Source organism: Rhinoderma darwinii, chromosome 1 (assembly GCF_050947455.1).
Source record: "Rhinoderma darwinii isolate aRhiDar2 chromosome 1, aRhiDar2.hap1, whole genome shotgun sequence".
In the NCBI taxonomy this organism is placed as follows: domain Eukaryota; kingdom Metazoa; phylum Chordata; class Amphibia; order Anura; family Rhinodermatidae; genus Rhinoderma; species Rhinoderma darwinii.
In genome coordinates this window covers 337,749,399-337,761,624 of record NC_134687.1, presented here as the reverse complement: position 1 = coordinate 337,761,624, position 12,226 = coordinate 337,749,399, and the positions used below count along the sequence as shown (strand labels likewise).

Below are 12,226 nucleotides of genomic sequence, written 5' to 3'. Positions count from 1 at the left end.
AAATAGAATTAGCCATGGCTTAGTTGCACTGTTAACTCTTTAATATATCTTATCGGAGGATGCTTAGTGTTAACAAATATCTCATCCTAACCTCCATGCTGCACACTGTGCACAAATTAAAGAATCTGTTGCCTTGACTCCCATCACACAGGAGTGCTTCATAGATGTGGCGCTGTCTGTAAAGGTAGGAGTGCAATACATGGGTAGAATCATATGGCCAACAAAAGGGGATCTATCATAAAGGCAGTAGAAATTGTAACACAATTAAGTTACAGATGTCATTTATTTATAGTATATTAACATGGCCAATTATGGCCACCAATAATACAAAATTACAATAAGAGGGATTTTTAATATGAAAAGGATATGCCAAAGATGTTTGATGGGTGATCCAGAGAACAGGGTCCCATGTCCCAATTTTCTGAGAAAGGTGGCTGTGCATGTGCAGGAACCATAAATATATGTGGTGGAAAAAAATCTAGGCATCTACATGTGACAACTGGTAGAAGAAGTTGACTTCTGGAACAGTGCAATGACTAAAACATCCCCGCTGCCCTTGCACGGGGATGCTCTATCTCTACTTGTGGGGTTGCCTCAGCTATCAAATATATTTAAAATAAGTAAAATGTATATATGAAAGAATATCAGTAATGCAGAAACTGCTCGGTTATGGTGTTCATCTGATCACAGCAGGTGATGAAAACATGAACGTACAAGTTCCAGCACATCTTGGATTTGGCCCGGTCTTACATTTGACAAGCTGTAGATAGTTATCCAGGTTCTTGAGAAGCAGAGAGTATTATGTTTTCTTACAAGAGAGTGGGTCAAGCCGGGACATGATCACATTGACCCTTTCAATATTTCAACACTATATGTGATGCAAGCTAGTTTTTTTTTAACGATGATTTTTTTGTGAATGTGGCTAATTATCTGTAAAGGAGCCATCAATGATTTAACCGGGCTTGTGTTTTTTCAGTGCCACCCATTGTTTTGACACATGGTTTATATATTTGGCAGTGGGAAGCTGGTGGAGGCAAGTCATTTATCATTATGTTTAATGTTCATCTGACAACCCTCATAACACACAGAAGGGTCATTGTCGATAGAAAAGACCTCCTGGCTTCTAATGTGCATTTGTGGTTTACACCCATCATTTTGGGACCCAAAGTACACTTAAATCCCACATATGTGTAGTCTGAAGGAGAACATTCCAGGTTACATATAGCAGAAGGGGGACAGAGACACATAAATTATTCTTGTTGAAATCTCCTGTCCACACATGAAAATGTTGATATCGATGAGAAGTTAGTTTTTGAATGCAGGGTGTATTCCACAAAAAGACAGAGCTCTGGCAGAAAAGTAGTATAGGGAGAAAAAATGAAATAATATATTTATTACATAAGAAACCAGAATGAGTCACTTAATGGTCAGGACAAGTTTTGGCAAAGCATGCTGGGAGTTAATCCCTTAGCTCTGTGCTGCAATATTATTAAAATGCAATTTTTTGTGTGTGTAGTACATTAATTACCAACACTATAATATATTGCCCTATTTTTTTTTTTTTTTATAGGCTATCTTTTCTGATAATAAGACTTAGTATTTGTCAAGTATATGGAATATTTTGAAGAGTTGCTAAGGGTCTAACATGCTTGAAGGGTCAAGTACAATGCCTTGCGAAAGTATTCACCCCCTAGGTGTTTTTCCTGTTTTGTTCCATTGCGACCTTGCATTAAAATGGCATTTTTTTGGGGGACACCTTTTGCTGCAATTACAGTTGCAAGTCTTTTGAGATAGGTCTCTATTAGCTTAGCACATCTAGATACTGGGATTTTTGCCAACTCTTTCAGGAAAAACTGCCACAGATTAGTAATTGGCTTGAGATCAGAGCATTGAATAGGCCATTCCAAGACATTTAAATGTTTCCATTTAAACCACTACAATTTAGCTTTAGCAGTAAATTTAGGGTCATTGTCCTGCTAGAAGGTGAACCTCCGTCTCAGATTAATACAGGTTTTCCTCAAGAATTGCCCTGTATTTGCTGCCATCCATCTTTCCTTCAATCCTGAACAGTTTTCTAGTCCCTGCCGATGAACGAATCCTTATAGCACCATGCTATCACCACTGTTCTTCACTGTGGGAATGGTTTTCTTGGTGTAATGGGAAGTGTTGGGTTTGCATCACACATAGCATTTCCCATGATGGCTAAAAAGTTAAATTTTAGTCCCATCTGACCAGAGAACCTTCTTCCACGTGTTTATGGAGTTTGCCACATGCTGTTTGGCAAACTCAAAATGTGATTTTTTAAATTTTTTTCTTTAAGCAATGGCTTTTTTCTGGCCACTCTTCCCTAAAGCCCCACTCTATGGCGTGTACGGGTTATAGTGGTTCTATGGACAGATACTTCCATCTCCACTGTGGATCCTTGGAGCTCCTTCAGTGTTATCGTTGGTGTCTTTATTGAATCTCTGATTGATGCCCTCCTTGCCCGGTCTGTGAGTTTTGGTGAACGGCCTTCTCTTGTCAAGTTTGTAGTTGTGCCATATTCTTTTCACTTTATTATAATGGATGTTTTGGTGCTTCCTGGGATGTTCAAAGTTAGGTATATTTTATTACCCAACCAAGATCTATACTTCTCCACAACTTTTGTCTCTGACCATTTTGGAGTGCTCTGCTCCTTGGTCTTCATGTTGCTTGCTTAGTGCTGTTGTATACTCCGGGCCTTTAAGAACAGGTGTATTTATACTGACATCATGTGACAGATCATGTGACACTTTAAGTTCCACACAGTTGAATAATCAACTGATTATGGGACTTCTCAAGTTAATTGGTTTGAACAGACCATACTTAGGGGTTTCATATCAAAGGGAGTGAATACAATTGCACTCATAACTTCTCAGTTTTAAATATATTTTTTTAAACAAGGTTTTGTTTTTTTCATGTCACTGTAGCAATTTAGACTGTTTTGTCAGGTCCATTGGATGAAATCAAATGTAAAATTAATTCCAGGTTGTAACTCAAAAAAACAGGAAAAACACTAAAGGGGTGGTGTGTGAATACTTTCTCAAGGCACTGTACATGCATTGGTACAAAGAAGCATAAAATAAAAAAGAATTTATCTTGAGGAGGTTTATCCACACCTAGTGCAAGCAAAAAAAAAGCAAGTATCTGTTTTTATTCTATAAAGGACCTTTAAAAGATGATTTGGAATTGCATTGGTTGCTATAGACAACTCCTCCACTTTTCTCTTGCACCATTTTTTAAAAATCTCACTTTATGTGTTAATATACATATACAACGTTCAGCCATAACATTAAAAACACCTGCTTAATATTGTATAGGTCCCCCTCTTTCTGCCAAAACAGCTCTGACCCATCAAGGCATGGACTCCACAAGTCCTGAAGGTGTAATGTGGTATCTGACACCAAGATGTTAGTCCTTTTAGTCCTGTAAACTGCGAGGTGGTGCCTTCATGGCATCCCATAGATGCTCGATCAGATTGAGATCTGGGTAATTTGGAATCATGTTCCGCAAACCATTCCTGAACAATTTTTGCAGTGTTGCAGGGCGCATTAACCTGCTGAAAGAGACCACTGCTATTAGAAAATACTGCTGCATTGAAGGGGCGTACTTGATCTGCAACAATGTTTAGGTAGGCGTTACATGTCAAAGTAAAATCCACATAAATGCCAGGATCCAAGGTTTCCCAGCAGAACATTGATTAGAGCATCACACTGCCACCGCCGAATTTTATTCTTCCGATAGTGCATCCTAGTGGCATCTCTTCCCCAGGCAACTGACACACACACACCCGGCCATCCACATGTTGTAAAATAATACTTAATTCTTTAGCCATCTTCTTCCATTACTCCATAGTCAATTTTTGATGTTTACATGCACATTGTAGGCGCTTTGGCGGTGGACAGGGGTCAGCACCAGCACTTTGACCAGTCTGCTGCTACGTACACCCAAAAGCAGCAAGCTGCGAGACACTGTGTATTCTGACACTTTTCTTTATCATAGCCAACATACATTTTTTCAGCAATTTGTGCTACAGTAGCTCTTCTGTGGAATTGGGACCAGAAGGGAAAGATTTTGCTCCACATATGCATCAATAAAACTTGGGCGCCCTTGATCTTGTCACTGGTTCACGGGTTGTCCTTCCTTGGTCTACTTTTGGCTTTTACTAACCACTGAATACAGGGAACACCCCACAAGACTTGCCGTTTTGTAGATGCTCTGACCCAGTCGTCTAGCCGTCACAATTTGAGCCTTGTCAAAATCTCTCCTTACGTTTTTCCTGATTCAACTTGACAAGAACTGTCCGTTTTCTTGCTGTCTAACATGTCCCACCATGTGACAGGTGCCATTGTAAATAAATAATTGATGTTATTCACTTCAGCAGTTTAATTTTTTGGCTGAACGGTGTATACACATCTTTAACATTATAAAACATGTACTGGTCATTATCTCTTGTGGGATAATTGTTCTATATTGGGTCTATAAATTAATGTAACTTTATTTTACATTGTTTTTTTAACTTAAGTAACAATAAAAAAGGTGCATTTCTAGCTGGAGCAGAGGAGAAACGAAGCATGTTACTCGCAGCAAAAGGAAGAGGCGGAACTGGCGAGTGGGCCATAAATCTTAAATAGTCTCGGCTGGCCAATAAACAGATACTTTATCTGCTTATTGGCCAGCTAAATCTTGTGACAATTCTGGCAACAGCAGTAACAAACAGGCTGCCTGGCTGTCTCATAGATAGAGACAGCCAGGCAGCAGAGGCTGTTTAACAGTCGAAACAGGTGATTGCTGCGGCAGCTGCCCAATACACAGTGCGTCCTTGTCAGCAGCAATAAGTTGTTTTATTCAAATGACAGAGGTGCTCTTTATGCTGGGCGGGGGCATCTCTGTGTGTCAGACTGAAATCCCCCACACCCAGCGCAAAAAGCGCCTCTGTCATTTGAATAAAACAGCTGATTACTGCTGAAAGAGTAACTCTGTGTATGGGCTGTTGGTGATGCGCTACTCCAGCTCTGTGTGCTTGCCTGGCTGCGGCCCAGTGTGTGTGTGAGAGAGCGACAATTCGGCCAGACCGCTCCCTCCTGCTTATTATCCTATTTGTGCATAAGCCCATGCCCCGTTTGCCCCCTTAGCTGTGCCCCTGATCCAGTGGACCAGGCTTTGGCAAAATAATGGGCCCAAAGTTTCAGCAGAAGACAACCCCATTTGAAGCTGATTTGGAGCCCATAACTTGCTGCTAGGAACAGTTCTTATTGGTTGATTCACAAATAACTTACTAGAATTTACCAATGTTATGACCTGTGTGGACTATCTAGGATGTAATTAAAATTGGACATGCACATGACCTGTATCGTTTGATAGTAGACACGCAGGACCGTTTCCTTTGGTGGGCCCAAAGCAAGCCGGTCAACACTGTTTCCTATAAATGTTCTAAGTGATTACATTCTAAGAAATGCATGCCATGGCTTGGGAAGAATGATTGTTACACAATGGGGGGAATTTATTAGCACTGGCGTTTCATACGTCAGTCTTAATCTAAACAGTGCTGGAGTAAGATGCGCCTTATTTATTAAGGCTTTTATTTTCTGGCGTACATTATAGTAAATTTGACAGGCTGCGTGTAGCTCCATCCACTTCTGCAATAAAGTGGCATAAGCATCATAATTGCAGAGTCGTAATTGTTTTGCACAAATTGCAGCTTTTCCCACATTTGTGACTTTTATTTGGCAGAAAAATTGCGTAGAACGTTTGAAAAAAATTATCCCCAAAGTGTTACATATATTCTACTATTTTAAAATGCATAAATAAAGACGTGAAAAAAAGATTTCTTGCTTTGGTTGTATTTGATGGTAGTTCACGGTATTGTGTTCCTTCAGGAAATATTTGGTTGTTTTCTGTTTTATTTGGATTCTTTTTAAAATGTTTTAGGTGACAACTGCTGCCTCTTCATTTTAATTCAATGGTTTATTTTTAGAGAAAACACTGCACGACAGGAACTCCCATCTAAAGGGTCAAGGATACAACGGAGGTACCTAGAAACAATAGATGTAATTGCTACATCTCATAACAGGAATTTGATATCTAGGTTACCAGTGTTTCTTTAAATACAATTATAGGCATTTATCATTGCCTTCTATGGCTACAATTTTGGCTGTAAAATATTATACTACAGTAAGTATTACCATTCCCACACTCTCCTAGCTCCTATACCTGGTTATAACACACTGTTCTCATATGCAGCATTATAATATAAATCTTATGGCATGTTACAGTCTGTAATAGGAATTATTGGTGTCAAGAGAGCTAGGAAAATCCAGGAAGCAGAGATAATAACTCTGTCAGAAGATGAAATGTTAATATAATAGAATGAAGCTGGGGAAGAGGCAAAAAACTGCATAGCAGTTATTTATGGCATGTGCCCAGTAAGGAAATAAATCACATTTTGGAAATGAGATACATTGGGGGATATTTATCAATAATCTTCTAAAATATATATATTTAAAAAAAACAGAAGAAACGTCCCAAATTGTGCAAAAAAGTCATCACTGATAAATTTGGCGTGACATGTTAGACAGTTACATCGACCTTACATGACCTCATGGCTGCCAAACTTTACACCAATATTTTGCGCTATCAAATGTGGCATGGCATCAATACATATTTTTTAACTCCTCTTAGCAACACCCCTTTTGCTAGACACTTTCACAGCAACGCATGTGATCCTCTTTTTTCCCGGGAGAAATCTGGCGCATTTTGCATTCTCCCTTATTGTACGTATAATACTAATTTCAAAATCCTAAAAGAATGTCTGTTTGTTTAACCCCTTAGTGACTGTGGTATCTAGGTGGTTAGAAACAGGAGAGCGTCCCCTGTAACTTTGCAATGAAACCCCCCCCGCGACGCAATCGCAGGGTGCCGATGGTTGGCATGGCAGACTGGAGGCCAGATAAAGGCCCCCAGGTCTGCCATCTTTGTACTGTCAGTATAACCATTTACTGCAATACATAAGTATTGCAGTATATCACGCAAGCGATCCAACGATCGCTGGTCTGAATCCCCTATGGGAGCTAGTAAAAAGCGTTAAATACAATAAAGTCTTTTTAATATATAAATAAATATATATATATTAAAATTTTAAAAAACACCCCTTTTCCCATTTCCCCCCCGAGTACAATGTAAAAAAAATTAACATAACTGGTATTGCTGCATCCGTAAAAGTCTGAACAATTACAATGTATCATTATTTAGCCCGCACGATGAACGCTGCAAAAAATTAAACTCCATAATCGCTGATTTTTGGTCACTTCATCTCCCACAATAAAAGGAATAAAAAGTGATCAAAAAGTCTCATGTACCTTAAAATGGTACCAATAGAAACTACAGCTCGCCCTGGAAAAAATAAGCCCTCACACCGCTCAATCGACTGGAAAAAAAAGTAATGGGTCTCAGAACATGGCGACAAAATGCAAATTTTATTTTTAACAAGATTTTTTTTTACAGTTTTCCACTACATTATATGGTACAATAAATAGTAACGCGACGAAGTCTACAACTAGTCCTGCAAAAAAAAAAAAAAAGCACACACAGCTATATTGAAAAATAAAAAACCTATGGCTTTTGGAAGGTGGGAAAGGAAAAAATGAAAGTGAAATTCCAAAAAATGACTGCGGCCGGAAGGAGTTAAAAGTTGCCAAAAATAGAGCAAATCTGCTAATTCAAGTTTTGTAAATATGGCGTACATGGCATAATATATTTTCACTACTATTGTGTCTTATATGCCTAGAGATATATTCTCAAATGTGAGCAACAAATATTTGCTCCACAAAATAGTAAAAGTTACCAAATTCTGTCAAGGTAGGTGTAAAAAGTGTTTAAAATTTTTTTTTTTACATTTTTCAACCGCCATGTATTTTCTGCTTACTCACATTTAAATATGTAATGCGTGATTTACCTTAAAAAGTAAAGCTTTGTTTCAGACTGAATCTGACATTTTCATTTGGGCTTTTAACAGTATATCCCATACCAATGAATGGCATATAGTGAGTTACCTTCTTGAAATCCATTATTTGCCTCGCCATAATTTAGTATTGACCATTTTAAATATATATAATAGTGAATTCATAGAAAAAAATGAAATCTAATACCAACCTTGGTGGACAGTCCCTTCTGTTACATGCAATAGGCTTTACAGATGGTTTGGGCCTATCTAGGCAGTGAGACACATTGACCTCTTGCTTGTCGAGAACACACCTCAGTTGTGGATGTTGGATTCCTCTATTACCACAAGATGTTGTACATGGTAGGTGACCAACCGAAGTCCATTGGTAATCTGCTAATAAAGCACATTGTTATTACGCTGTATTTTCATGTTTCCTAAAGATTAAAACTTGGGGATTTAGATGCAACTTTACCAGATTAACTTCAACTATAGAACTAATGGTTATTGTACATTAAAACCTGCCTCCGGAGCACCCATAGTGAAGCTTATTAGAAGCATTTTGTGTTGATGTACAGCTTCATAGATTCTCCACTTACAGAAGGGTAATATTTTAGAGGGGAATATGGGGATTTTTTTTTAAGGGCAATGAAAATGGGCTTCATGCTTTATTGGCATGTAAATTGAGAAGAAAACTGCATAGAGTTGGCATTTAATGTACTGAACATGCACCACTTCCGTCGCCGGCATTGTTTTTGTCAACTGTTTGACTAAAACTTACCTTGAAGTGACAGGAAAGCTTTTTGCGTGAGTGAATCAGATGTGTTTTTCTGAACTATACAGCTGTATTCTCCCTGCTGCCCCGTGCTGATATTAGTTAGTTGAAGAATCTGTCCGCCTTCCAAAATTTCATATGTGAACTTTGCTTCACTGTTTAGTGGTTGACTTCCATGAAGCCAAGTGATATGGGGAATGGAATCACCTTTTACCGGACACCCTGTAAAACAGATCAATAAGAAGAGGTTAGAAAAAAGCTTTACCAATAAATGGGTTTTTGTACTATAATTATAACTTTAACCAAGTGTTGCCATCTCAGTTGTAGGTAGAAACTTGTTTTCTTAGAATTTTAAACTAAACTGCATATATGTTGAGATAACCTCATACTAAAGAACGATGTCCTTGTAAGTTACTGCCTATTTGCTATAAAGCAACGTTCCACAGTAATAGCTCTGAATGCTTCACACAACTACTAGTATAAACACTTATTAGGGAGATGGATCAAAACTGGTGCGAAAGAGAAGTGGAGTAGTTGCCCAAGGCATCTAATTGGATTTTACCTCTCATTTTTCAGAGGTCCTTTGGAAAATAACAGCAGCAACGTGATTGGTTGCCATAAATGACTACTATTTTTCTTTTGCACCAGTTTTTATACATCTTCCCCAAAAACTATAATTAAAACATTGTATTACTGGGACATGCATTATTGAAGGGGAAGAATAAAAGAAACAAATCAATAACAATGCAAAATTGTGTTACAATGTCAATTTAAGCGCAACGTAGAATGCCATTTTATTCTTGCATTCATTTAATACACTAATCAAGGCGGCATAAGAAACTTTCTGTAGAACACGGAGATTAGTTTTAATTTTTTTAAACATTTTCTATAAAATGGAGGCTAGATTCTGATTGGTTGCTAGGAGCATCTACTCTTTGCATTCTTTTATGAATGAGTCTTCTGGGGGAGGGGGCACAGAGGTCTTGATATGAATTTGACATACTTATATCTAGTGAATTCGATTTATGAAAATATTAAGTATTGAATGTGTTTCCATGCTATTCTGTATCTAAATTCCTAACGAATTACAGTGGTCCATGAAGATACAATGTCCTCAGGTTGTCCTTGTTTGGGCCATTGTAAGGGTCATTATAACTCATTGTAACTCAAAACCATATTCAACTTACAATGTCACACAGTGCTGATCTGCGGCCCATGCATTTGACTGAAAGACCCAGCCAATCAGGACAGGCATTTCACTGGTGAAGTAGAGTAAACCAGCAGCTGCTGTATTCACGTTCTGTACAGAACCCTGAAAAACCACCTGTCCTCAAGAAGGAAAGTGATTCCCCAGGTTCTAGTGGCTCTTACTGACATATGTAAAGACTTTCTTTACCTGTGTTAGTTATAAGTTTTAACATTATCAGGGTTGACATTTTTGGGGCTTCAAGTTATGATCTCAAGTTACAATATTTTCAAGTTACAAAGATCGTCGCGACACAAATCAATATTGTAACTTGACGAATCACTGTATTTCATTACTTTAAAATTATTGTAGCAATATGTCAACAGGAAACTGACCACTTAAATTTTCATCTGGCAATATCTCTATTCAGAAAAAAAGCGACGTTTGGAAGAAGTTAAAACAGTATGAGAAATATCTCAACAATGCAAACAGAGCAGGTGATTGATAGTAATACTTGCCGGTAGTATTCTTGGAATCAAAGTAGAAAATTGTATAATTTATAATATCCAGAACATTCTGGGGTAATATATGAATATGTCTGCTCAAAATGTGTCCCTTAAATTACTCTTTAAGTTTCAGATAAAGCTAAGCTCCAGACCACCAAACTACTGAAGCCCAGTCTAGCGGCTTGCAGCCCAGGCAGAGTTCACTCATAAAGCATTCCCAAAGCAGGGGTGGATTAAGGAAGTGGGCGTAATTTTTTTTTCCCTTAAAACCGGCTGTTATTTATTGGTTTAAACCGGCTGATGGGCACGTTTTTTCATTTCCTGCTTGCGTTAAAAAAAAAAAAAAAAAAAACACAGTGAAACTGAACTCTGTTTTTAAGGTGTATGTCTATATTTAAACACTGTTTTTCAGTTGACCTTTAGAATTCATCTTCATAAAAATGCTAGTAATTTTGTAAACACACTGCTTTACTTTTCTTGTACTGATCCTGAATTACAGCCTGTATTATAGTTCAGCATTTACAATTTTGCAGGCTCCCAGCATAACTTCATGACTCCCAAAACGACTTATAACACAGCATTAGGCCTAATTCACATGACCGTGTTTGGTCCGTGATCTACGATCCGCATGTCGGCCATATTCCCCGGACCGAACACAGTTCAGGGAGCTGGGCTCCTAGCATCATAGTTATATATGACACTGTGAGTTACTGCCTCCCCGCGGGACTATTGTCCCGTACTGAAAACATGTTTCAGTACGGGACAGTATTCCCACGGGGAGGCAGGGACACCTAGCGTCATACATAACTATGATACTAGGAGCCCGGCTCCCTGAACTGTGTTCGGTATCAGAGATAAAGAACATTGAGGTGCAACCATATCCTTTATTCCAACCAGACAGGAAGATTGGCCACAGTATGAAGTAACTGCCCCATCCCCATTCCTCTTCACTTTAATGTCTATGAAGTACAGTAAAAAATAGTGTAGTACCGTATTAGCCAGACATTTTTTTTTATGTCAATAATGTCTACCAAAGGAAGTTTCTCACCTGTCCATATTGGACACACAAACAAAGATTGGGGGTATATATACACACATCAAAGGATGATGTAACTATATTAATTTACTCTTACTTTTGCTTTAGTCACCAGTAAAGATCGGATCAGTTTGTAGATTGTTAGAGTGGGTGTAGGCTATATTAGTGGGTTTGGGAGTAGGCGAGTAGGGACATATTGTTGGGAGTAAAGCTTTAATAACACGCTGTATGGAAGTATCAGTCACTGGTTAATACATAAATCATAATCCCATCTCCTCTGAGACATGGGCTTTAGCAAATGCCAGGGTGTAACAGACAGATGTATTCAATTTACATATAGATTTTTTGGATTTGTTGAAATTGAGAAGAACCCCAAACTTGTCATTAGCACAATGCAGTATTATAGATGATATGAAATCTTGTTTACGTGGATGCATGGTTACATCAGGCTTCACTAAAACATGATAGCATTACCTAAACAAAGAATAGTATTTGCCGAGCATGTAACCGGCTGATTGCATAACGTCAAACGCCCATTGTGTAAAGAAAATATTTTCCTTCCCCAGATGTTGATCAAAAAAACCAGGATAGTCTGTCTTTGTGATTAGTAAGTGATGTAGTGTGTAATTATTTTATAAAATCTCAACAGTAGGATAAGGGAATTGTAAGGTCATTCTATGACATATCACATAAAGAACTACTGACGTCTACACCAATACTCAAAGTGTAGCTCCGGCTTACAGCATAAAATTAAGTAGTGCTCACA

The 12,226-nt window shown here is 38.2% G+C and overlaps 1 protein-coding gene across 3 annotated transcripts in view; it reads right to left on the bottom strand.

Annotated features, from left to right (window-relative positions):
- Positions 1 to 12,226, bottom strand: part of ADAMTSL1 (ADAMTS like 1) — a 341,136-nt gene that overhangs the window by 21,597 nt on the left and 307,313 nt on the right. For 2 of the 3 annotated variants that reach the window (XM_075825670.1, XM_075825684.1), the window contains exons 24-25: positions 8,739 to 8,954; positions 8,170 to 8,353 (exon numbers count right to left, since the gene is read on the bottom strand). In XM_075825670.1, the coding sequence (XP_075681785.1) occupies positions 8,170 to 8,353; positions 8,739 to 8,954 (400 nt within the window). The remainder of the gene's footprint in view (positions 1 to 8,169; positions 8,354 to 8,738; positions 8,955 to 12,226) is intronic. The other variant, XM_075825676.1, reaches the window with a different exon arrangement.